Source organism: Alternaria conjuncta (genome assembly GCF_024043145.1).
Source record: "Alternaria conjuncta strain BMP 0040 chromosome Unknown scaffold_19, whole genome shotgun sequence".
NCBI classification, from domain to species: domain Eukaryota; kingdom Fungi; phylum Ascomycota; class Dothideomycetes; order Pleosporales; family Pleosporaceae; genus Alternaria; species Alternaria conjuncta.
Window position 1 is genome coordinate 273,949 of NW_026250108.1, and position 21,261 is coordinate 295,209.

General features: G+C 52.6%; 7 protein-coding genes across 7 annotated transcripts; 3 read left to right on the forward strand and 4 right to left on the reverse strand.

Moving 5' to 3' along the window:
* Positions 1–163: 163 nt before the first annotated feature.
* On the forward strand, positions 164–1,093 carry J4E85_009846 (uncharacterized protein; the record flags this gene model as incomplete). Its single annotated transcript, XM_051474064.1, has 2 exons — positions 164–543; positions 595–1,093. 2 exons carry the CDS (start codon positions 164–166, stop codon positions 1,091–1,093), a joined length of 879 nt encoding a protein of 292 aa, XP_051322141.1.
* Positions 1,094–1,949: 856 nt separating this feature from the next.
* On the forward strand, positions 1,950–3,041 carry J4E85_009847 (uncharacterized protein; the record flags this gene model as incomplete). Its single annotated transcript, XM_051474065.1, has 2 exons — positions 1,950–2,118; positions 2,179–3,041. 2 exons carry the CDS (start codon positions 1,950–1,952, stop codon positions 3,039–3,041), a joined length of 1,032 nt encoding a protein of 343 aa, XP_051322142.1.
* Positions 3,042–3,727: 686 nt separating this feature from the next.
* Positions 3,728–6,516, reverse strand: J4E85_009848 (uncharacterized protein; the record flags this gene model as incomplete). Its single annotated transcript, XM_051474066.1, has 3 exons — positions 3,728–5,230; positions 5,278–5,525; positions 5,574–6,516. 3 exons carry the CDS (start codon positions 6,514–6,516, stop codon positions 3,728–3,730), a joined length of 2,694 nt encoding a protein of 897 aa, XP_051322143.1.
* Positions 6,517–9,936: 3,420 nt separating this feature from the next.
* Positions 9,937–11,249, reverse strand: J4E85_009849 (uncharacterized protein; the record flags this gene model as incomplete). Its single annotated transcript, XM_051474067.1, has 7 exons — positions 9,937–10,394; positions 10,448–10,515; positions 10,566–10,769; positions 10,824–10,926; positions 10,981–11,056; positions 11,105–11,151; positions 11,201–11,249. 7 exons carry the CDS (start codon positions 11,247–11,249, stop codon positions 9,937–9,939), a joined length of 1,005 nt encoding a protein of 334 aa, XP_051322144.1.
* Positions 11,250–15,279: 4,030 nt separating this feature from the next.
* On the reverse strand, positions 15,280–16,962 carry J4E85_009850 (uncharacterized protein; the record flags this gene model as incomplete). The annotated part of the gene is made up of 4 exons (XM_051474068.1): positions 15,280–15,834; positions 15,887–16,480; positions 16,532–16,670; positions 16,718–16,962. The coding sequence occupies 4 exons, from the start codon at positions 16,960–16,962 to the stop codon at positions 15,280–15,282; spliced, it is 1,533 nt and encodes a 510-aa protein (XP_051322145.1).
* Positions 16,963–17,470: 508 nt separating this feature from the next.
* Positions 17,471–18,994, reverse strand: J4E85_009851 (uncharacterized protein; the record flags this gene model as incomplete). The annotated part of the gene is made up of 4 exons (XM_051474069.1): positions 17,471–18,268; positions 18,325–18,471; positions 18,525–18,625; positions 18,853–18,994. 4 exons carry the CDS (start codon positions 18,992–18,994, stop codon positions 17,471–17,473), a joined length of 1,188 nt encoding a protein of 395 aa, XP_051322146.1.
* A 748-nt stretch (positions 18,995–19,742) lies between these two features.
* Positions 19,743–20,986, forward strand: J4E85_009852 (uncharacterized protein; the record flags this gene model as incomplete). The annotated part of the gene is made up of 3 exons (XM_051474070.1): positions 19,743–20,198; positions 20,248–20,393; positions 20,440–20,986. 3 exons carry the CDS (start codon positions 19,743–19,745, stop codon positions 20,984–20,986), a joined length of 1,149 nt encoding a protein of 382 aa, XP_051322147.1.
* Between the last annotated feature and the right edge of the window lie 275 nt (positions 20,987–21,261).

A 21,261-nucleotide genomic window follows, 5' to 3' on the forward strand; every position in this document is an offset into this window, starting at 1 on the left:
ACACGAGAGTGAAGTTACGAAGGGGTCGCAAAGCCACTAGGCTTGAAGCGGCAAGGTGTGAGATGATAGTGGGGAACCCCCGCCTTCCGATGAACTCTTCATTTGATGCCTCGACACCTGGCTTCTTCAGGTCTCCCAACGCCAAATACCTAGATTCGACATCATGGCGCCACTTTCAGGATCCGCCAAGAAGAAGAAGCAGAAGGAGAAGGAGAGAGAGGTCCAAAGGCTCAAGGTCATTGAAGAGCGCCAAGCGGGGTCGGACACCAGCCCGGACGATGAGATTCCCGCTACCCAAGCCTACGGACCCTGGGACGAGCCAAAGGAGAAGTGGGATGCTCGCCTGATGGCTCAGCCCCCGAGCGACGCTTCGTGGGATGCTTTTGAGAAGCGTGCAAAGGCAAGGAAGGGAAAGGCCATCGAGTACCAGCCTGCTGCTGTCCCAGATGAGCAGACTATGCACGTAGATGCATCAACCAAGTTTGATAGCACTGCGAAGCCCGTTCAAAAGATCGTTTTCGCTTCTGGTATCAACGTGGACGAGTATGCATAACTTTATCCAGTGTCGTAATAGCATATGCTGATAAGATTTAGCACCATCGTCGACGTCATCGCCAATGCAGATGCTACTTTCCGAAGCGCAGTCCGCGTCTTCGTCGCCGGAGACGTCGAGAGGAAGGAGGCCATTGAGCTCACCAGCGCGGGTGTAGAGAAGTTGACCAAAGCGATGCCTCAACTAGAGATCATCGCTCTTCACGGCACATCGAAGCTCACGCGTACCGCATTCCCAACTATCGTCAAGAACTGCGCAAACATCGAATCCGTTACCCTGACAGTCGTCCAAGGCCAAAAGTCCAAGCGCATTCGCCTCAACAGCACACTCGACTGGTTGACAGATAAGACTTTCGTCCCGAAGTTGCGGTACCTCGAGTTCCGTGGCGTCTACCATGAAGCGTTCCGTCGCGAGTTCCTTGAATTCCTCACAAAGTGCAGGCCTGCGCTGGAGATCGTTTTCGAATATGACAGGCCCGCTGTCCTGATCCGGGATATGGAGACTATCCCACTGGACCGCGTTCCTGCTGCCGGTAAATGAAGCACGATCAATTGAGCGAGATCTGTGCGGCTCTGAGCGGAATAGCCACCGCAGACCCAATAGGAAGACCATGGGATAAGCCCGAAGACATCGGTTCGCAAAAGATGCGGTACTCACTACAGCTTATGAAGCGATCAAAAAGCCACGTGCAGTCGATCGAAGATCATTTCTGATCTGTCGATGACGAAGCAATAAATACAATGAATGAGAAAAGCGGCTAGTCTTAGCAGAAACAATTCAACGCTACAAGAGCTGCGGATCCGATGCACGATACCACGTATGATGTTAACTCCGCCACGAAGCGTGCGCAATGGCTTTGTCATCCCGCTTGGAAAGTGGGAGTGACGAGAAGCTCACCATTCTCAGTGGCAGTAGCCATAGCGTTTTGCAAGCCGAGGTCTCACCAGTCCCAATGAACGATCTGTGAAGTCATCGCGAAGTCCACATGCTTGCACCCAAAATTTCATCAACAACTTCATACGCCTGGTGTATTCTCATTATGCTTTACAACTAAGACATGGCAACCTTCTTACCTCCGATCTATCAAACTCCGACCGCGAGAGCGAGTGCGACGGGGAAGTGGACCCGGCCGCTGTCTTGATGGCACTTGTGCATCAGCCCAGGCGCTAAAGGGAGCTAACGCGGACTTTATGCACGCTGCTGACACTCTCAAAACAGAATCGCGCCAGAGTGAGCCTCACTACTTCCTTAACACCTTCAAACGTGTTGGGGCTATGCTGCTTCTCGAAGCGGGGCTCGAATACATAGGTCCGATTCGCGAGCTGTCATCGATCTGCATATATGCTCGCACCCGCTCGGAGGATGACATTCCCATACACAATTTCCACCTGCCCACATGTCAGCAACTCCGATGCCATCTGGGTTTGACTATGCAGATGCTCCTATTGAGTTAGCCTGGTCGTCTCTGCGACCCGAGCTCCGCGATGAGACGGAGGATTGGATGGGTGTGACCAATCCAGTTGAGAGGCGAAAACTACAGAACCGCTTGAACCAGAGAGCACGGAGTAAGTTGTCCTGCAGATCGACTGCCAAAAGAAATAAAGTCAGTTCTGACATGTTACTAGGAAACCGTGCACAGAAGAAAAGTGCCCCAGCCAAACAGCCCCGCCGCGTTGTCATACCAGACGAGGCCAACGAGAGCGACGCGTCGGGTCGTGAAGGCAGTTGCAGCACATCCGACCTATCTCTGAACGACCTTAGCGAACCCGATGCCGCAATAGCGCAAAGGTCATGCATGGCCGCCCACCCCAAGGTGCAGGAGCTCATGCGCCGCTTTTCCGAACACGCATACGCCAGCTACATGCAAGGCACACCCGCCCTGTCCCACTTGCCGCTCCTACTCAAATACAACGTCGCCAGTGGCCTCGCAAGGAATGCGGATATACTGGGAGTCACTGCGCAGTACTACGATTGGTATGGCATCTCACCACTCAATAAACAAGGCCCGCTCCTAGGTCAAGACGCAGGGGCAGAATGGCCAGCATGTCTCCAACCAACCGAACTACAAAGCTCAATAGAGCATCATCCCTGGCTCGATCTGTTCCCGTGGCCTAAGGTGCGAGATAACATGCTGCAAGCGTTCCAACGCACGGAACCCATCGACTACGAAGATGCGCTATGCCATGATATCTGCGAGTACAACCATCTGGACCGTAATCCCATACTGATAGTTTGGGGACCGCCAGAAGACCATCGCAGTTGGGAGATCGATCCGATATTCCTGGAGAAGTGGGGCTGGCTGCTGAGTGGATGCCCCGAAGTGTACGAAACGACGAATTATTGGCGTGCGACACGAGGCGAGAAGCTATTCACGCCACAGCAGTGGCATAATCTGATACGGAACAGTTTGCCGGAGGAGCTGCACGCACTAGTGGACATGGGGCTGGGGTGTCAGCAGAGCGCGCCGGTAGATCTGCACCCTGCATGATGTCGCCGTGCGAGAAGCATATAAGGTGCGATTGCGCTGCATCGAATGGTGCGTGAACGCACAAATATGGCTCCTAGCGAACACCATGAACCCTGTTCGCACGAGCGCAGAAGCCAAAGACCACCTCGGACGGCATCGCGAGAACGAGTCACTACGAACCAATATCACGAGAATGAGTGCCAAAAGCATGCATGTCTCCATGTGGGCCAGTCTCAGCAAGCTCAGAGCAAGTGGTCTGGATTCCCATGTGCATACACTGGCAGAACGTCGGCGGCGATGGGTAAGCAGTATAGCATGAGGTTGAGATTGGCGGACCAGGCGATATATCAGACGGCGACTTGAATCTATGTGCCGTTTAGGAGGGTGGCGTATGGGCCGAGGCCACGAGTGGGAGAGATATAGTGCTTGCGGGAAGATGGGGGTAGAGGTTGATGAATGAGTGTATTTGGCTGTTATGCAGCTTTGTATCTAGCAATAATGAACAGTATGATCTTGGATTATCGACATGTTGCCGTATCGATGGACTTTGTAGCAATGAATCGCCATTCATCGCTGGGTGCTTTCCTCACCTACATATCCTCTTTCGACTTTGCAATCTACCTCTCGTGCCAATGGTGATAGCTCAACACTTTTCCTTGCCGCCTCCATCAACATTGTACGTAAGTGACTAGCCATGGCGCCATTGCCTAGATGTAGAACATGGTGTCCTTGAGCTTGGGATGGATCTGTACATCCGACGCGCTCGGGTCCAGCGACGCACCCCCAGCTGCCGAAGAGTCAGCGACGGAATTCCCGGCGCTCGGCGTCGGCGTGTCGAACAGGTTCGCCAAGTAGCAACGAGCCCGCTCACAAGCCAGATCGGCGTAGTATGCTGGTGGGCACAGACTGACAGCCTTCGTCGCACGACCGAATAGATAACACATGTTGTGGGTGAGGTCTTCCACGATATCAGCGATGTTACCAAACTGTGGCGGGACCACTTTCGCGTAGATCTGACGGAAGATCTCGTCGTGAACGATATAGTAATGGCAAGGACGCGCTGTTCCTTGGAGTGCGGCGTGTGCTTGAAGGAAGAAGTCCCAGTTGCGGGCCTCTGTCACGCCCCGATCGACGACAGTACCAGGCTTCGTGTTGCCAGAGCTCTTTTCCCCAACACCATCGCAGTCTTTGTCCGATGTTGGATAGAAGCGTGTCTTGTGTCGCTTACCACAGATGACAACCGTGAAGCGTGGAAGACCCTTCTTGGTATCAGGCGCGGGGTACAGTGCCTCGCATGCCTTTCGCAGCTGGGGAAGCTCCTGTGACAGCACCATGTCGTATTGTCCCTCTGATACTCCGTCGCGGTAGATGAGAATGTTCTCGGGGAATGCAGGGTGCTTGCCCTTGGTCTTCCAGAGGTTGAGACGCGACTTCAACATTTCGGAGAGATCATCGACGTTTTCCTGCCTTCCGCGCTGGATGCGCAACGTCGCAGGCCATTGTCCAAGGAATTTGTCGACGGAAGCGACCATCGCCGATACAGAAGGAGCGTTAGAAGCCGAGCCTGGAGAAGGGTGGGTCACATCGATACCGACCACCATCGTCTTGTTCTGATCGATGATGCCAAGGCTCTTGTTTTCGACGATCTGGTTGATGCCACCGAGCTTCAAATTGAACTTCAGTGCGATGTTCGCAATGTACTGATCTCGGCCGCGCTCCTTCCAGAGCTTGGAGCCAACAGAACAGATCGTGTGAAGGCCATAGTCTCTATCGGCGAGTGTCTTGATGCGCTTGTATAGGGGGATGTTTGCCTCTGGTAGCACAATGAATAGGAGGTTCAAAGCACCAGCCGCTCTCTGTAGATACGGGCCGAGGGTGGGATCGTCTGGATGCTGTAGTTGAAGACGTTGTGGGGGAAGGGGTGGCTGGGCGTTGACACCAATCTTGAGCAAGCCTTGGTAGAACTCCTGCATCACAGCACCGAGAGCTTGGCCATCGAAAGAGTCGCGTTTACCTGGCATAGATATCATGACTGTGGACCATTTCGGTAGGGACGCGCCAGTATTGAACTTGATGTTCATCATATTCCAACGGCCAAATTTCTGGTCGACAGGAGCAGTCTTGTCACCTTTGTAGATGACCCTTGGGCAGGTGAGAACTCGACCAGGTACTTTAATCAGACCCGGTGTGATGGTAAGACCAAAAGAGCGCTTGTAATTGTCAGCGAAAGGACTTCACAGCGCAAGTGGGAACTTACCAGCAGAACATTGGTGTCCTCGTCCAGACCGACGGTCGATACACCCTCATTGAGGATGGACCTCGCGTTCTCCCACGGCTTGCGTACAGCGTACTGAATCATAGTCTGTGTTTGGCCACCATCAAGCTTGGCTTTGGATGGCTGGCCCGGAACGACGACGCAGACCTCCGCAGGAAGGTACATGGGGTTTTCTCGGTTGCCGCAGTTGACGACGGGCAGCTCGGGGTGCTGGAGGACACGATTGTATGCTACATAACGTTAGTACCGGGATACCATGGAGGGAGAGGGTGACATACTCGTCTTGAAGAAATCGAATACAGTAATGTATTTTCCCGATCCAGCAGGCGCTGGGCCCTTGGGCTGGGGCTTTCCTTTGCCCTTGCCCTTTGCAGCACCCGCCTCCGCCTTGGGTGCGCCGGATGAGCCTGCGTCAGCATCGAGCCAGAACTCAACATCCTTGGCGCCTGCACCGTGGCCCTTGATGCGTGGCCTGTTCGCCAGCTTATGCCCGTCATCCTTCCTGGCTAGACCAAAGATGGTCTTGATGCGAGGAATGACCTGCTTGGCTTTGTTCCGCTTCTCAGCCAAATGCGTGGTTTGGACGCGGACCAGCTTGAGAAACTTTTCCAAAGCAATGGTGTTTCGTGTACCGTAGCTGTGCATGAGGCCCGGAAGAGGACCAGAGTGGTAGAAGGCTCCATGACTGACGTTGATATTGACCAAGATGCGGCAAGTTGCAATGCGCACGCTGGAGAAGAAGCCGCGGATGACTTCGAGCCCTGAGCCGAGATCACCCCTTGTCGCATTCTGATTCAGGGAGAAGCTCTTCGATGAGCCTATCGTGGCTAGGTTATTGGCAGACTTGACGTAGTGGTTCAGGAAAATATTGAGCGCCTGCGTCAATTCTTGCTTGTCGCCCAAGGACTGGCTGAGGTTGGTAGAATTCATCCAGTCGACCAGCTCACCGATGCTGTACGTTCGGATATACTTGACCTTGATCTTGTAGACCGTGCCGTTGTCTGCTGGTTCGTCTTCACCTTCGCTGCGGTACTGAATCTCAATGATGTCTTCGTCATGCTTGAACTTCGTCTTGGAGACAAGTGTTTGACGGAAATCAGTCGCGACGTCGCCTTTGAGAGGAGCCATCTCCGATGACTGAAGCAAGAGCTCCATGACCCGGTGACGTTTCCTTCCAGCGGCTTCTGGTTGGACGTCAACATCGTAACGATACAACACCATATTGGAAGGTGGGAGCAGCTCAACATAGTTCGCCGTGAGCTCTACCTTGACACCTTTGGTGCCGTATCCGGGTCTCGTTGGATTTCCTTCTGATAGCGACAGGGCGCTGAGATCGAGGCCTTTCTTTCCGACAGGATGCAAAGTATCTTCAACTTTTGCGACCTTTGGGTCTAGCGGATGAGAGTTGCTGTACCAATGTTAATTCTGGACGAACCGAAAATTGATCAATACCTTACGGGAAGATCTGGATGCCTTGCTGGCCACCGCGGGGCGGTCCACCATACCCTCCTCTGCCGCCACCACGGCCTCCGCCTCTATCACCCCGAAACCCACCGCCTCGATCCCCTCGGAAGCCGCCACCTCCATAGTCGCCTCTCCCTCCTCCTCCACGTCCACCTCCGCGGTCTCCACGAAACCCTCCTCTTCCTCTGTCACCGCCTCGAGGTGCGCCTGACATAGTTGAATGGCTGAGTGAGGCTTTCGGACTGAAGAATTGGCGCGACGTGCGACGAGTTCAGCGATCTGTCTGACACGCTGCCCTTGTGGACTAGATGCTTTGGGATAAGGTTTTGTAGAGCAACCTTCGTATGAAACAGCAACACTGTTCCGATGGGAATGCTCGCAAGACCCCAAAGGCTGAGAGATGACGAGAAAGCGATGAGGCGAGGCATTGGCAGCAAACACGCTACTTAAGTGGGGCAAGCTACGCGCCGACCCACACCCCGCCCCGCGTCGTCTCATTCCACGTCGAACGCCAGCGCCCGACTTTCATTCCTTTCACTTCGCCAGCTGCCTGACTGCATACTCACCGGTTTGTTACGCTGCAGAGACCTTGCAGATGCCTATCAAGTATGCTGGTGCCTGTTCTTCCCCACGCCTGTAAGGTGTGCCAATCCAAGCTGCTCCTCTACCTCCACGGCTACAACCGCTGTCCAGAAAAGGGCTCATGGGAGCGCATTACCGAACACGAATCTTCGACCGGCAACGAGTATGGATACTGGTTCAATCTTTATTATAATGAAGCCGTCGCATTGGCAAAGGGTGGCTGCGAATTGATGATGTGGCTTCTCACCCTTAGCCGGCGTGGAACCACAGCGAACAGTCAATTGCGCGCATACTTCATGCATAACTCCGAGGAACAGCTTGTGCTAGACTGGGTCAATGATATCAATCAATATACGGACGGTAAAGACTTTGCTCGCAAGCTAGTGCTGTGCGTCGAGGCTGAGTACGTCCTCCGTGGAACACGGCTTCTTTGCTAGATCAGTGCACTAATGATGCATGTGGCTCAGTAACGTAGCCGCTGCGGACATCAAACCCAGGCTGCCAAATCTGAATCCCGCATCCGCCGAAACCATGTCGACGGCTCGCACGTGGCTGCAGACGTGCACCGCCACGCATCACGCGTGTGGCAGTAAATCCCGGCGCACAACGACAGGCTCTGGTATCTTGAAACCTCGCCGTCTCATCAAGATCTTCAAAAGGCCTAAGGGCTCAGCCACGGATCCAGAGCTATGCCTGGTGGAGACAACAAACATCGAACGGCCGAAGTATGCTACCTTGAGCTACTGCTGGGGAGGAGATCAGCCAACGAAACTGAAAAGAGGCAACATAATCTCATGGCGGTCCAAGATCTCCTTCAGCGATCTTCCACGTACGCTCAAGGATGCCATACTAGTGACGGCTGAGCTAGGACTTGAGTACATCTGGATAGACGCTCTTTGCATAGTCCAGGACGACGATGGCGATAAGATTGTGGAGCTCGCTCGGATGGGCGACATATACTCCCATGCGCATGTTACCCTACTAGCTTCACGAAGTCCCAGAGTGCAGGACGGGTTTCTACAATCCAGATACATCCCCCGGGAAAGAGGATTTCGGTTACCCTACCTTTGCAAAAACGGCAAGATAGGTTCCGTAATCCTCTGGACAGGCAGAGACATGGGAAATGCCGAGCCAATCCACCAACGTGGCTGGTGCTTCCAAGAACAAATCCTTTCACCCCGCATCCTGGAGTTCGGTACCCATCAGCTGAGGTATCTATGCACCGCCAATCGCACTGACGAAGTCGTCCCGGAGACAGACGGGTGGATCACGAATTCCGAAACGTTCGGGGCATACGGAAGTGGTCATTCGCTTGACTTACCAGCTCACTGGTACACTTTACCAGCGACTGGAACCGAGTTTCTGGATCTTTGGGAACGCATCGTTGTGCATTACAGTCACCTAAGCCTGAGCCATAACACTGATAAGCTGCGTGCCATCTCGGCTGTTGCAAGAAAGTTTGGACAGTCCTCATCTGTGCGATACTACGCTGGGCTCTGGGCAGAACACCTGCCGAGCCAATTACTTTGGGAAGTGGACCGTGTCGATCGGAGCTCAAGTAAACCCACCCGAGCCGCTAAATGGGTGGCTCCATCATGGTCTTGGGCATCGATAGAGGGACCTATCAGCTACTCACTGATCGATAGCAATTCGATCGTGTGTCAACGTCTGAACGTCATCGTCGAGAATGCCACGTCTAAAGACGACTTCAGCGACGTGCTCGACGCTGAAATGAGACTTCGAACATTAACCCTCCATGCTAAAATAGGGAAAGACGAAAGACCTTCTCAATCATGGGGACACGAAGCAGCTTCTCGGTCGTGGGGGTTCAGTAGCAAAGCTACGCGTCATCGAGCCGACGAGGACGCGACTACCGGTGCACAAGAGGATGATTGGTCGTCTTGGCATCCTACTTTCGTGGACCCGAAGTCTGGAAAAGTCTGGACCGACATACACGGTCAGTGTGATGAACACATTGCGGGATGCCATATTGTGTTGCTAGCTCGTATTACCATAGGTCGGGGACTCATTCTGGCAATGCAGCCGCGAACCAAGAAGTACACGCGCGTTGGTATTTTCCGGTTGGACGGATACACGGAGGGTGACCGTCGCTGGGAGCAGAGAGATATTGCCATTGCTTAATACAGCACCGTTAGTTCTTTACCATGAATACTATCTCGTCGTCTTTCCGACCTATCGAACCAAGAGACATGCCGTGTTGTGCCTGTAATGCCCAGTTCATTGTTCGCAAGGCAGAAGCGGCCAGGCTGAGCGAAGATTGACGGGACGACGAAACGCGGGGAGGCGTGCGACCGGTAGCAAACACGCGAAGTGGGGTAAGCTGCAAGCTATCCGCCGCCGACACTTTTGACACGCGACGCGACGTTACTTGTGCACTCAGGGGCGCAGAGGTGGGGTCAAACGGGCTTCTAGTGCCCGGTGGTACAAAGAACCATCTGGCGAACAGAAGAGCGGTCGATGATGTCGACGGCATAATGAAGTTCTCGGGTCATTGGGGCGTTGCGAAACTGAAAAGCACGGACATTCTTTTGTCTATCTCAATCCTTTATGTCCCCCATGAAGGGTGCACATCTTTTAATTACGCTGCAAAAGGAATATCTCTATACTGGAGTCGCTCCCATTGCCCTGCAACTCTCTATACGCATCTCCTTGTCTCCTTCCGGTGAAAGCCGCTCGACTGGGTGGCCGCAGCCCTTGGTGCGACGGTTGTGGGGGCGGAGGAAGCTGCTTCTCAACGTCTGGCTGAGGTCGTTTCTCCATGGTCGCACCGCGCCGTATTTCGGGACGAGACTGGAAAGCTTGCATGCGGTATGACCCTTGCTCAGATTTCCCCGCCGATGACGATGACGTTGGTGCGAATTTGCCTCCGAGGAAGTTGTTTGATGGACGGCGGCGGGACGATGCTTGCGACGTGTTGCCGAAGACGCGTGGGAACAGTTTGTTCATGAGGGGCTTGCAGCCTGGGAGGCAGCCGCAGATGACACCTACACCGCTCTCTACCGACATGATGACGAAGGTGGTAGCTCCGTACCCTGTATATTGTTAGTTGGTGATTGCGCACAGCTGTGATGCGATGGTAACCCACAAAAGACGTCGTAGGAGACGAGGTATAGATGTGTGTAGTAAAGTCGCACGACACCGGCGATGCATACACTAATCGCAAGTCAGCCTGATCTAAAGTAGATCACGGAGAGTCGACTTACATAACGCCGAGCGAAAACATGCTCGTCAAGGTAACACGCTGACGGAGCGATACTTGGACGTTCAAGAGGTTTCTCGCGGGCCATAGGAAGATGACGAAGTCGCTGAATGTGTTTTGCGCTGAGTGGAAGTAGTAGATAGCCTTGATGTTGAGGCACTTGGCTGTGTTGATGTACTTGAAGATCTCCCAGTACGTGCTGGCGGGTCTACACAGATTGTCAGCATGAAGCGCAATGACTGAGGTGAGCGCATTTGCTTACGAGCATTGGAACAGCGTGATGAAGAAGCAGGCCGTATTCAGAGTAACCGTGTAGAAAATCATCAAGCGGCAGAACCACTTGTCGAGCTTCGACGGAAATATGCCTGAGAAACTGTCAGTGAGCACACTGTCAGATTTTGCATATGTTGCGCACTTACGTATGTAGGTAAGAAGAATTGCCACCTTCATGAACGTAATGATTGCGGTGAAGAGCAATTGAGTCGACATGCCCATCTATACTGTTGTGAGCATGAGAAGACCACCTCGTGACGCGCCACGTACTTGAGCAGCTTTCATCGTCCCGAAAAGTCGCTCAGGTCGAACGTCCCCTGGTTGGTATTAGCTATGTCGCGTGTGATAGAGTCACTATCTACTCACATAAGTGGTAGCCCATTTGGTAATCTGGCAGCATCGATATAATGAGCATGACGTTGCTTCCAACCGACATCACCTTCACAAATCAGCGCTCTGCTTTCAGCTCGCCAGATGAATCTTTCTGTCACTTACAGCTGCCATCAGCATCGTCCAGTCATCCCATCCCAATGTATTGACGAGCACTGTCCGACAGTAGAAGCGACATGATATGAAGCCAATGACAAGAACAGTCAGTGGAACCAGTATCGCCAATGCCAATGTAAGGTGGTTCGCCGGGTCGACATAGTTAGGCGGTGGAAACGATGCGAACTCCTCCGCCGTAGGAAATCTCGAAGTCATGATGAGTAAACGCCAGCAAAGACAGCCGCAAAAACAACATAAGTCCTCCGCGGGTACCAGAAAAGCATTCCTGAATCACTCGGGAGCGCCCGCGGCCATTATAACCGGCATGCTCGTAATAGGAGCCGGCATACACACCTGCTACCCCGCGACCTGTAGGAGCAGGAGTTGAAACTTACTTGAAGTGAGCTACGCACGTCCCGCGCATAGTGTGAGTGGCGCTGCGCCTGCCACCTGCTTGAAACGACACCATCGCCCGAGGGTCGCGACTGGTCCAGACACTTGCTCATGTTTGTGCGGCTGAAGGCACCCGAGGCCGGGTCTTCCATGTTTTCCATGTGGCTTTCGACTTGTTGGCCCGCCATATGATTACTTGGGATGGCCTGTGTTGAAGCCTCTAACGGAAACATCCATCTTTGGGTAAGCAAAGTCAATTGCGCCTTGAGTCCCAGTGACGTTTGAAGTCGAACATCATGAGCGCATTGCTTTTTGTCACGATCTTCAGTAGCCGTGGAAGTACACTCCACTCATGGAGCGTGCCGCAGTGATCGTACTGATCTTCCCATAGTTCCCATGGTAGCGCACGTGGCCGCAAAACCGTTGGCAGACCAAAGCGCACTTACCACATTCACACATGACGTCCGAAGGAGCATCAACATCGGTATCAGCAGGACAATCGTGACCCTTTGCAGCACGGTGAAGGTCGGCGAGGAGAGAACTCCTCCAGCACCTCTTTACCTGTCGACCAATGGAAATAATACAATAATTTGGCAAGTCCCAACGTGCTTGAGCGTGGTGGTGAGGGTTCGCAAAAGGGCAGGTGGTTTCGCTTAGTCTGTCCAGCCCGCATTAGCTAGCACAGGGGCGCAATAGATAAGGCTGGACATTTGCTGAAACTTCGTATAAAATGCCCTATAGCAAGCTCCCGTAATGACATGGATGATAGAATGTGGGCGTGTCCCGTACCCAGGCACCGGCGTTTGAACGACGCACGTGCGACATGGGATGAAGGAAGCGGGTCAGTATACCGCGGACTTGGCTCATGGATCGCCTCAGGCCGGCATTGGGGGCGGAAGTGTGGCTTGGTAAGGTTTCCAGATGTCATCTGTCGCGTTCATCAAATCTGCGGATCGCAATGACGAGAGATGTGATGATTGAAGTGGAAGGAGTGGTATGGTCCGGCGATTGACCGAAGTGTGTCATGGCAGTGGTAGGTGACAGCGGCAGATAATTGAGCTACGGTTGAACTTGCGGTTGATGGCGTTGCTTGGCGCACCGCTCAGCTCCCACGAGGGCGACCACGAAATTCATACGTTAGCGTCGGTGTCCACATGTCAGTACCATTTGCGGCACATTGCCGAGGTCTTATCGTAGTGCCACTTCCCAACCTCCTACAAGACGCACCTCTGCTTCCCACCTACCCTCCCAGGACACCGCATGCAAACCTCGTCACGAACGCTGTGTACGTCATCGGCGCTGCCCGGATTTTCTCACGTATCTGAGAATCGACACAACCCCCCACTCCTGCGACGGGTGACTTGTCAGCCTGACGCGGCTGGTCTGCCGTCCTCGATCACCGGCGTCTATCAGCCACTTTATTGTAATTTGGGTACACGCAGCGCACGTACCCAATTGCGATACATACGCATCGGACATATGCGAGCGAGCGTAGCACGCTTCAAAATGCTCTAGGAGTGTTCGTCAGGGTTCATGCTCGTAAACGTACCGTCGCTTTAAAATTTGTTCTAAATACCAGATGTCGGCCACTCTCAGCCACCCGGAAAGGATATTGGATGGTCGGACATTCAGGCTACTCACAATTCTCCCTGCCCTCAATGGAGACGATCTATTGCTATGCGAATGCAGCTCTTTCGACATTCACGAGGCTCCTCCGTACGAAGCGTTGTCTTACGTATGGGGCAATGCGACACCAACTGCCAACATACGGTGCAATGATCAGTGTATAGAGATTGGCTCATCGCTTTCGCAAGCACTGAAGAGGCTACGTTATCGAGAAGCCAAGCGCATAATTTGGGCAGACGCAATATGTATCAACCAGGCGGACGAGACAGAGAAAAGTCACCAAGTTCCGATGATGGGTAGCATCTATTCGTTGGCAAGAAGAGTCGTTGTCTGGTTAGGTCAGGGAGATGCGCAACAGATACGACTAGCCTTCGACTCCAGTAAAACCATTGCCGACGCTTGTCATGATCACGATGAAAGACACGGCATCATTACAAATTGGATCATCAATCATGAAGAAGTCAAACTCCCGGAAATCGCGGCCTCTCCGATCATACTAAGCAGCCTCAAGGAACTTTACCATCGACCTTGGTTCCGTAGGATATGGTGCATCCAAGAAATTCGCTCAGCTGCGGACGCGCTAGTCATCTGGGGAGATGACGAGATTCCTTGGTCAGCTCTGGCTATGAGTGCCAGATGGATCCTTGAGAGAGACTATCCTGCTGAATTGGGCAATTACGGAATCGCAGATAAGTTAGCGCTCTATGAACTAGACAGCACACATGCGGTCATGATGAGCGAAGAGACCACGTATCCACTACTAGAAGCGCTGCATACCTTTTGCGATTCTGAGTCTTCTGACCCAGTGGATAAAGTGTACGGTCTACTGAACATCATCTCACCGAGGTCAGAGGTAGAAGCTTTAGGCGTCGACTATATAAAAGACATTGATGAGGTATATGCCGACACGGTATTGGTCTACATTCAACTTTACGCACGACTGACCGCGTTCGGCTACATTGATCACCATATCAACTATGATGGGCCTGGTCCCGAGGAGTGGAGATTCATTGATCACGGTATCATCTATCATGGGCCTGGTCCTGAGGAATGCGACGACACTGAATACAGGTCGTGGGCCCCGCGATGGGATAGTGAGCATTCTGGTGTGCCAATAGGATTACCTGAAGATTCATGTCCTTGGAGTGCATGTGGAGAGCATGAAAGGACTATTACTGTCGGCAGCTTGTCAGCTCTGGGAGATCTCTGTCTCAAAGGCGTGACGTACAGCAAAGTGTCTGAGGTCGAAGAGGTCATGAACTGTTTCAATCTGTCAGATCCTAAGTATATCGGCGGCCCAAAGCCTACCAAGGATGCCAAGGATGTCCAGGCTATCGGCAATCCACCCAGAAGTCATCCATTCATCAAAGCTTTCGAGCGCACGGATGTCAAATCTTCCCCAGAGAAATTCGCTCGTACATTGACAACAGGTAGTTGGAGGATTGGGCCGGACCAGTACCTACAGCTTTCAGATTCGAGAGCGAGTCACAGCAACGCTTGCTCACGTTTTCTGCGCCGACTGATCAATCTTCAAGGGTCTGGTGATCAGGGTGTGTATGCTCACGATCGCGATTCAGATTTGTTTGAAAGCATAGCCTATAATGTTTGTAATCACCGACGCCTGTTTTGGACGGAGGAAGGTTCTTATGGTCTCGGTCCACAATGCATGCGAGTCGGTGATATCGTGGTGGTGTTGTACGGTGGTCACACACCCTATGTGCTGCGACCGAGAGGAAGCAAATATGTATTCATGGGTCAGGCTTATGTCGACGAAATCATGAACGGAGAGGTATTTCAAGGTTCCACCTCGGACATACCGGAGGAGCAGACTTTCTGTCTTATTTAGGTAATGCGATAGTCAATAATCATGAAGATGGAAAGCTACAACTGCAATGACCCTGTGAGAGACCCAGGATTGACGTGATAGCAATCACAGTTTCTCAAGGCGCTTTAATATGACCAGCATCTCCATCGCTGCCCAACCCCGTCGTTTCCTCATCAGAACTCGTCCGTTCCTCACTTTCAGAAGCCTGACCGCCACCCCTCTTAACCAACTCTCTCGCATACAGCAGCCGAATCGTAAGCGCAGTCGCAATCAACGCCGCACTCAAAAACGCCACCGTAATAAACCCCTTACGATACTGCGGCGCCTCAACCTGTCTCCAAACAAGAAGCGGCAGCCAAGCCTGTATCACATACGCCATCTCGTTCATAGCCGCGACAACGATAGCCCGCTCTTCGTTATCGTGCGTGCAGATCTCATGAGCCCATGCGAAGCACAAACCGGAAAGACCGCCACCGAAACCGGAGAGGATGTAGCAAGCCCACTTCCACTTGATGGGTATATCCCAGATTGCGAGGCTGGTGGAGCAGATGATGTTCATGCAGCCGCCGAAGACGATGGGTTGCCATCTGGAGCCTTTGAGGATACTGTCGCTCGTCCAGGCGTATAGAAGGGTTGTGACGACTTGCACGGCGTTGGTAGTGGTGGGGTACTTTGAATAAAATTAGCGCCAATTGGTGGTGTACAGGGATAGCAAAACTTACGGTATTGATCTCACTGACGGTGTACTTCGGGTCCTTACTCGCCTTGAGAAACTGCTGGAAGATCGGCTGCGATCCCATACTAGCGTTGTTGAAGAACACATAAAGCGGAACAAGAGCCCAGATATGCCACGACGTAAAGATCTTGCGTACTTTGGCCCTGGTATACGGCTTCCGCTTCTGCCGGCCTTCGAGTCGCATGCGCTCCTGCGCAAACGCTACTTCTTCCTTAGTCAGGTAGAAAGGCTTCGAAATCTCTGGTAAATCGGGCAGACAGAAGAAGCCGAGGACCGCGATGGGGAGCGAGATTATCCCGTCCACGATGAAGAGCCATTGCCAGCCTCTGAAGCCGCCTTTGCCGTCGAGCTTGTACACGCCTGCCATCAGGTAGCCGGAGAACATGGTCGCGATGGCACCGCTGGTATGGAATATGCAAGATCTCTTGGCGAGCTCTTCCTTCCGGTACCACGATCCGATGATGTATTGCATGCCTGGGTAGAAAGTGCTTTCGGCAAGGCCGATAAGGAAGCGTAGAGCGTAGATCGTTTCGGCGTTGTTGGCGCGACAAAGGCAAAACGTCAAGACAGCCCAAGTAAGCTACCAGTGTCAGTACTCACTTCTCAACCGAACGGTGTTGCAGAATCATACCTCCATTGCGGGTATCCAAATCGACGGTCGAATGCGAGTCAAAATGATGTTGCTGGGTATCTCGCCGATGACATAGCCCACAGTCCAACAAGTTTGCATGTAGTTGAGCTGGTTGCCGTAAAGCCCAAGATCTTCCTTCCTACTCTGATGTCAGCCAGTCATCGCTAATGGAGGTCAGATACATACATTCCAGAGACAAAAGCGCTGTTTATGTTCATCTGATCAAGGTACTTGATGAAGTACCCCAACGAAGCGAAAGTGAGTAGAGCGGCATCGAGCTTGAACATGAACCATCGCTCTTCTTTCGGCTTGTCCAGGGTATCCCAGAGGTAGTAGTACCATTTATGCGGCTTCGCCTTCAGCTCTTCGTTAGTTTGGATGACAGTTGTAGCTGCGACTGCTTCCGTCGAGATATCCTGAGGTCGACCCATCTTCGTGAGGCTTCAATATGAAGCATGTGTCTGGTGTCTGAAGCGGTTCTGGCACAAGCCTCAGCTTTATCAAGCAAGCAACACAAGGCCCTCTTGTCATGGCTAAGCATCCTTTACGAGATAGTCCGTTCAGCATGGCGCTCGGCGCGTCAGTGGCGAGTCGATAATGCGCGGTAGGATTCGTAGCGCGATTCGACATACTGGGGCTGGTATGGCGTTATGACAGGGTTCGCGTGGGGTTTGTGCTACATGTAGACAGTCTAGATTTGATACGCACGAATGCGAAATGCGTTGCCGGTATCTGTAGGTTCAAGATCGTCATGATGCATTGGAAAGGTGTGGCGTCATGTGTCGTGATCAGGCATGCAGATTGCGTGCCTGAGTCGCGCAATACCCATAACGAAATACGCAGAGATCCTCAACACATTCCATCTGATCATGTGACTGGAGAAGGCTCGTCTGCGCGACTGATCATTGTAATTGAGACATGGTGTATTCAGCCAGTATATCATATACACGTCGCTTCAAACCGCTTCTCAGTTATGGGGTTAGCAAAGAAAGCTTTCATCCTCCCAAGCTGCTCTGCCCTTGCGCGATGCCACTTCTCGGTATGACCATGCAACTTATCTTTGCCGGCTTCTTGTAGATCAGCATTGACCCAGTTCATAAGCTCGTTGACGTAGCTTGCTTCTTGATCTCGCAGACTATGGAACGACTTGCCATAACCTTTACTCTCCACGCGTGCGTTGTATTCCGACCGCATAGCATCATTGCTGGGGAGCTTGGCCTGGCCTGCGAGCACCTTTGCAACGACCATAGCTTGGAACTCGAACAGCGTGAAGGTGGCCGTGAAGAAAGGCACGCCAACAAAGGCGAGGGTCGGATCGTTGATGAAGAAGATATCTTTGTGTAGATTATGGAACTGTGTACCATCCGTCACCAAAACCGCGTCGTCGGCATGCTCGACTGGCGTCTCGTCTGAGGTGAGCTGTGGTAGGAAAGGCAGGGTGAGATAGTAGCCAGTGCAAAGTATCACATGGTGGATATCACAGATTTTTGCGCCTGACTTCAACGTGACGGTTGCCGGAATCGCTTCGTCGGGGTTCAGTGATGCTGATGCATATGTATTCGCGCGTGGTTCGTCGTACGATGCCACCTCTTCGATGCGGAATGCATTATCGGGAAGCATGCTAGGAGGTAGATCAAATTTGCCATTCCTTTGGCTCTGTAAAATCTTGTTTGCGTACGGGCTCAGTTCGCGAGCAATGTCCGTCGCGGATACACTTGCACCGACAAGTAGATAGTTCTGGAGTATTATCAGATCACGACGACGTCGTTTCGCTTAGTCTGGCGCACACGTACCTTATCTTGGGCATTCTCGGGCCTTCGGTAGCTTTTCGAATGCTGCACTCTACCAGGAAATCGTCGCTTCCACTTCGCCAGTCCAGGCGTATCGGGAACTCTTGGTGTGTGGTAATGACCGGACGCAATCACTACGGCGTCAAAATCCTAGCCCAAGATTAGCAAACTCCAGGCGCAGCCAATATCAAAATAATACTGACATGAACAGATACACGTCTTTCGAGCGCACCTTCCTGATCAGTCTGCAGAGTCACAGTCTCGACCGTCCACGATTTGCCGTTCTTCGTGACGCGTCTCACATCTGTGTCGTACTGTGTCAACCCATGCACCCCCGTGGAGGCAGCAGTAGCTTGTATATAGTCGCACAGGACTTGATGCGTCACATAATCCTCAGTCCCAGGCGGAAACGGATTCAAGGTCGTTTCCAGCAAGCGCGTGCTCACGTTGTTCTTGAGGCCCACATAACATGGACTGTATGCGGCCAGTCAGTCCAAAGTAGCGCTTCAAGACTATGTCTGTGGAACTTACCCAGGTGGCGCATGAAGCAGTCTCTCTGTCTCCTCCGTCTCTTCTGTCGCATGAGCACTATCAGCTCTGCAAACTTCGGTTCTCGGATACGGCGGTTCCAGAGGCTGTCGCTCATCGTAGAGCCTGGCATGCCGTCAGTCATGTTTGAGGGGCATAAACGATGGATCGAATACCATATGCCCCCTGCGGCACTCGAGCGCTCAAAAACGGTAACTTTGATACCCTCTCTTTGAAGATGAGCTGCAGCTACCACGCCACTGATGCCTGCACCGATTACAGCAACACTTTTGCAGCGGAACGACATGTTCAGAATACTGCTTGTATGCTGAAGGGATTTTTTCGCAGCTTCGCGCGTGCAAATGGAACGCGACTTTTCAGCCGACAGCAACACACGCAAGCCTCCCAACACTCAATCATGAATGCCATCTACCCACTGTCAGCATGCCTTGCTTGTGCCTCGGCTATAGCGCTTGTCAGCACTGTAAGCATCTCAACTGGGGTGTAGCTAGAAACAAAGCGCGATGGTGGATACGGATGGCATCATAAGCGGCCATAAACGCGTGGGATGCAAGCAACCAACACCGACGCACCTATTTGCGACTAAGGTGTGATCTCAGTTCCCGATACATTTGAAATGAAGCGAAGTTTGTCCGAGCGATAACAGGAGAAGCGTTGAATGGGTATTCGTCATCTGCAAGATTATGATGTGATCGCAACCCCGCAATATGTGTCGCAAACAACACGCGATGCAGCCATATCAGTCGACCACGCATGGGAGTCGGATTTGTGAGCGAACGTTTTGAGAAGTGGGGTAATAGAGTTCCGGATATAAAACAGATCGGACCGCGAGCGATGAGGTCTGCGCAACTGCATCACAAACGACTTTGACAATGGCTCCAATCGCAATCCCCGTTCACGAACACATTCAGGAGAAGGATACTGTCCAGCCGCGGAAAGACTCGCTGGGATTGCCAGAGCCAGCCAGGAAGAGACTCGAGAAGGCGGGAATCGATCTGTCGGCCGGCTATCCATACAGACCAGCAAAACCACTCTACCTTGACGATGTGTACAAGATCAGGGACTATGATCGTGAGCACATCGATCCAGGTGCCCGAGCCGATCCAGAGAAGCAAGCGCTGTTCGGTGCTGCGAAGGAAGTCATCCATTTGACCTCACACATCGGAACTGAGATCGTTGGACTTCAGCTGAAGGACCTTACAGACCAACAAAAGGATGAGCTTGGTCTTCTGATCGCCGAAAGAAGCGTGGTGTTCTTCCGTGATCAGGATCTCTCGCCTCAAGAGCAGAAGAAGCTGGGCGAGTATTATGGCGAAATTGAAGTCCACGTGAGTAGTTCTTCCCCAAAGACGCTTCACGCGCTAACATCGAGTGAAGCCGCAAGTTCCATTCGTACCCGGTGTGCCAGGGGTGACGGTTCTATGGCCCGCTCTGCAGGCGACAGAAGTGCCAGCCAGCTTCCGGAAGACGGGTGGTGCATCTAGATGGCACACTGATCTGGTACACGAACGCCAACCTGCTGGGTAAGTGGTAGTATCTTGGAAGGATTTTCATTTCTGACTCTTTTAGCGTAACCCATCTCCACAACGATACCATCCCAAAGATCGGAGGTGACACTCTCTGGGCTTCAGGCTACGCTGCGTACGAGAAGCTTTCTCCTGCTTTCCGGAAGATCATCGATGGCAGAGAAGCAGTGTACCGCAGTGCGCACCCGTACCTTGATCGTGATGATCCTAGTGCTGGCCCTAAGCACATCGAACGCGTTCATCCGATCGTTCGTGTCCACCCGGCAACCGGATGGAAAGCTCTGTGGGTCAACCGTGCCTTCACAGATCGCATTGTCGGATTAGACAAAGCTGAAAGCGACGTCATTCTCAACTACCTCTTCGATGTGTACGAAAACAACGTCGATATCCAGGTCCGGTTCCGCTGGACGCCAGGAACTTCGGCGTTGTGGGATAACAGAATTACAATCCACAACGCGAGTTGGGATTATGGAGGAATTGAGCCGAGGCATGGAACAAGGGTTACGTCGTTGGCGGAGAAGCCGTACTTTAAGGCTGATGCACCGACTCGCAGACAAGCATTGGGCCTCGCAGGACCTGAAGATGTTTAGATGGTAGATGGTGGATGTTTGAAGTTGGACTGTACGGGAGACGCGTTTGAGCGCGAAGGCGCGAGCTGAATGCGCTAGCCACTACGCTAACCCTATCGAGAACAAGCGTCATATGTCTTGGCATGGCATCATCGACCCCTTGATGCTCCCCTGTGCATGCGGCCAACGCGTGTCCATAGGCAAATATTATCATTGTTCGATGACCTTTACTTATCGTTCCATCAATATCAGCTACTGGTTATATCAGCAACTTACCAGCATTCCTCCACGCAAAC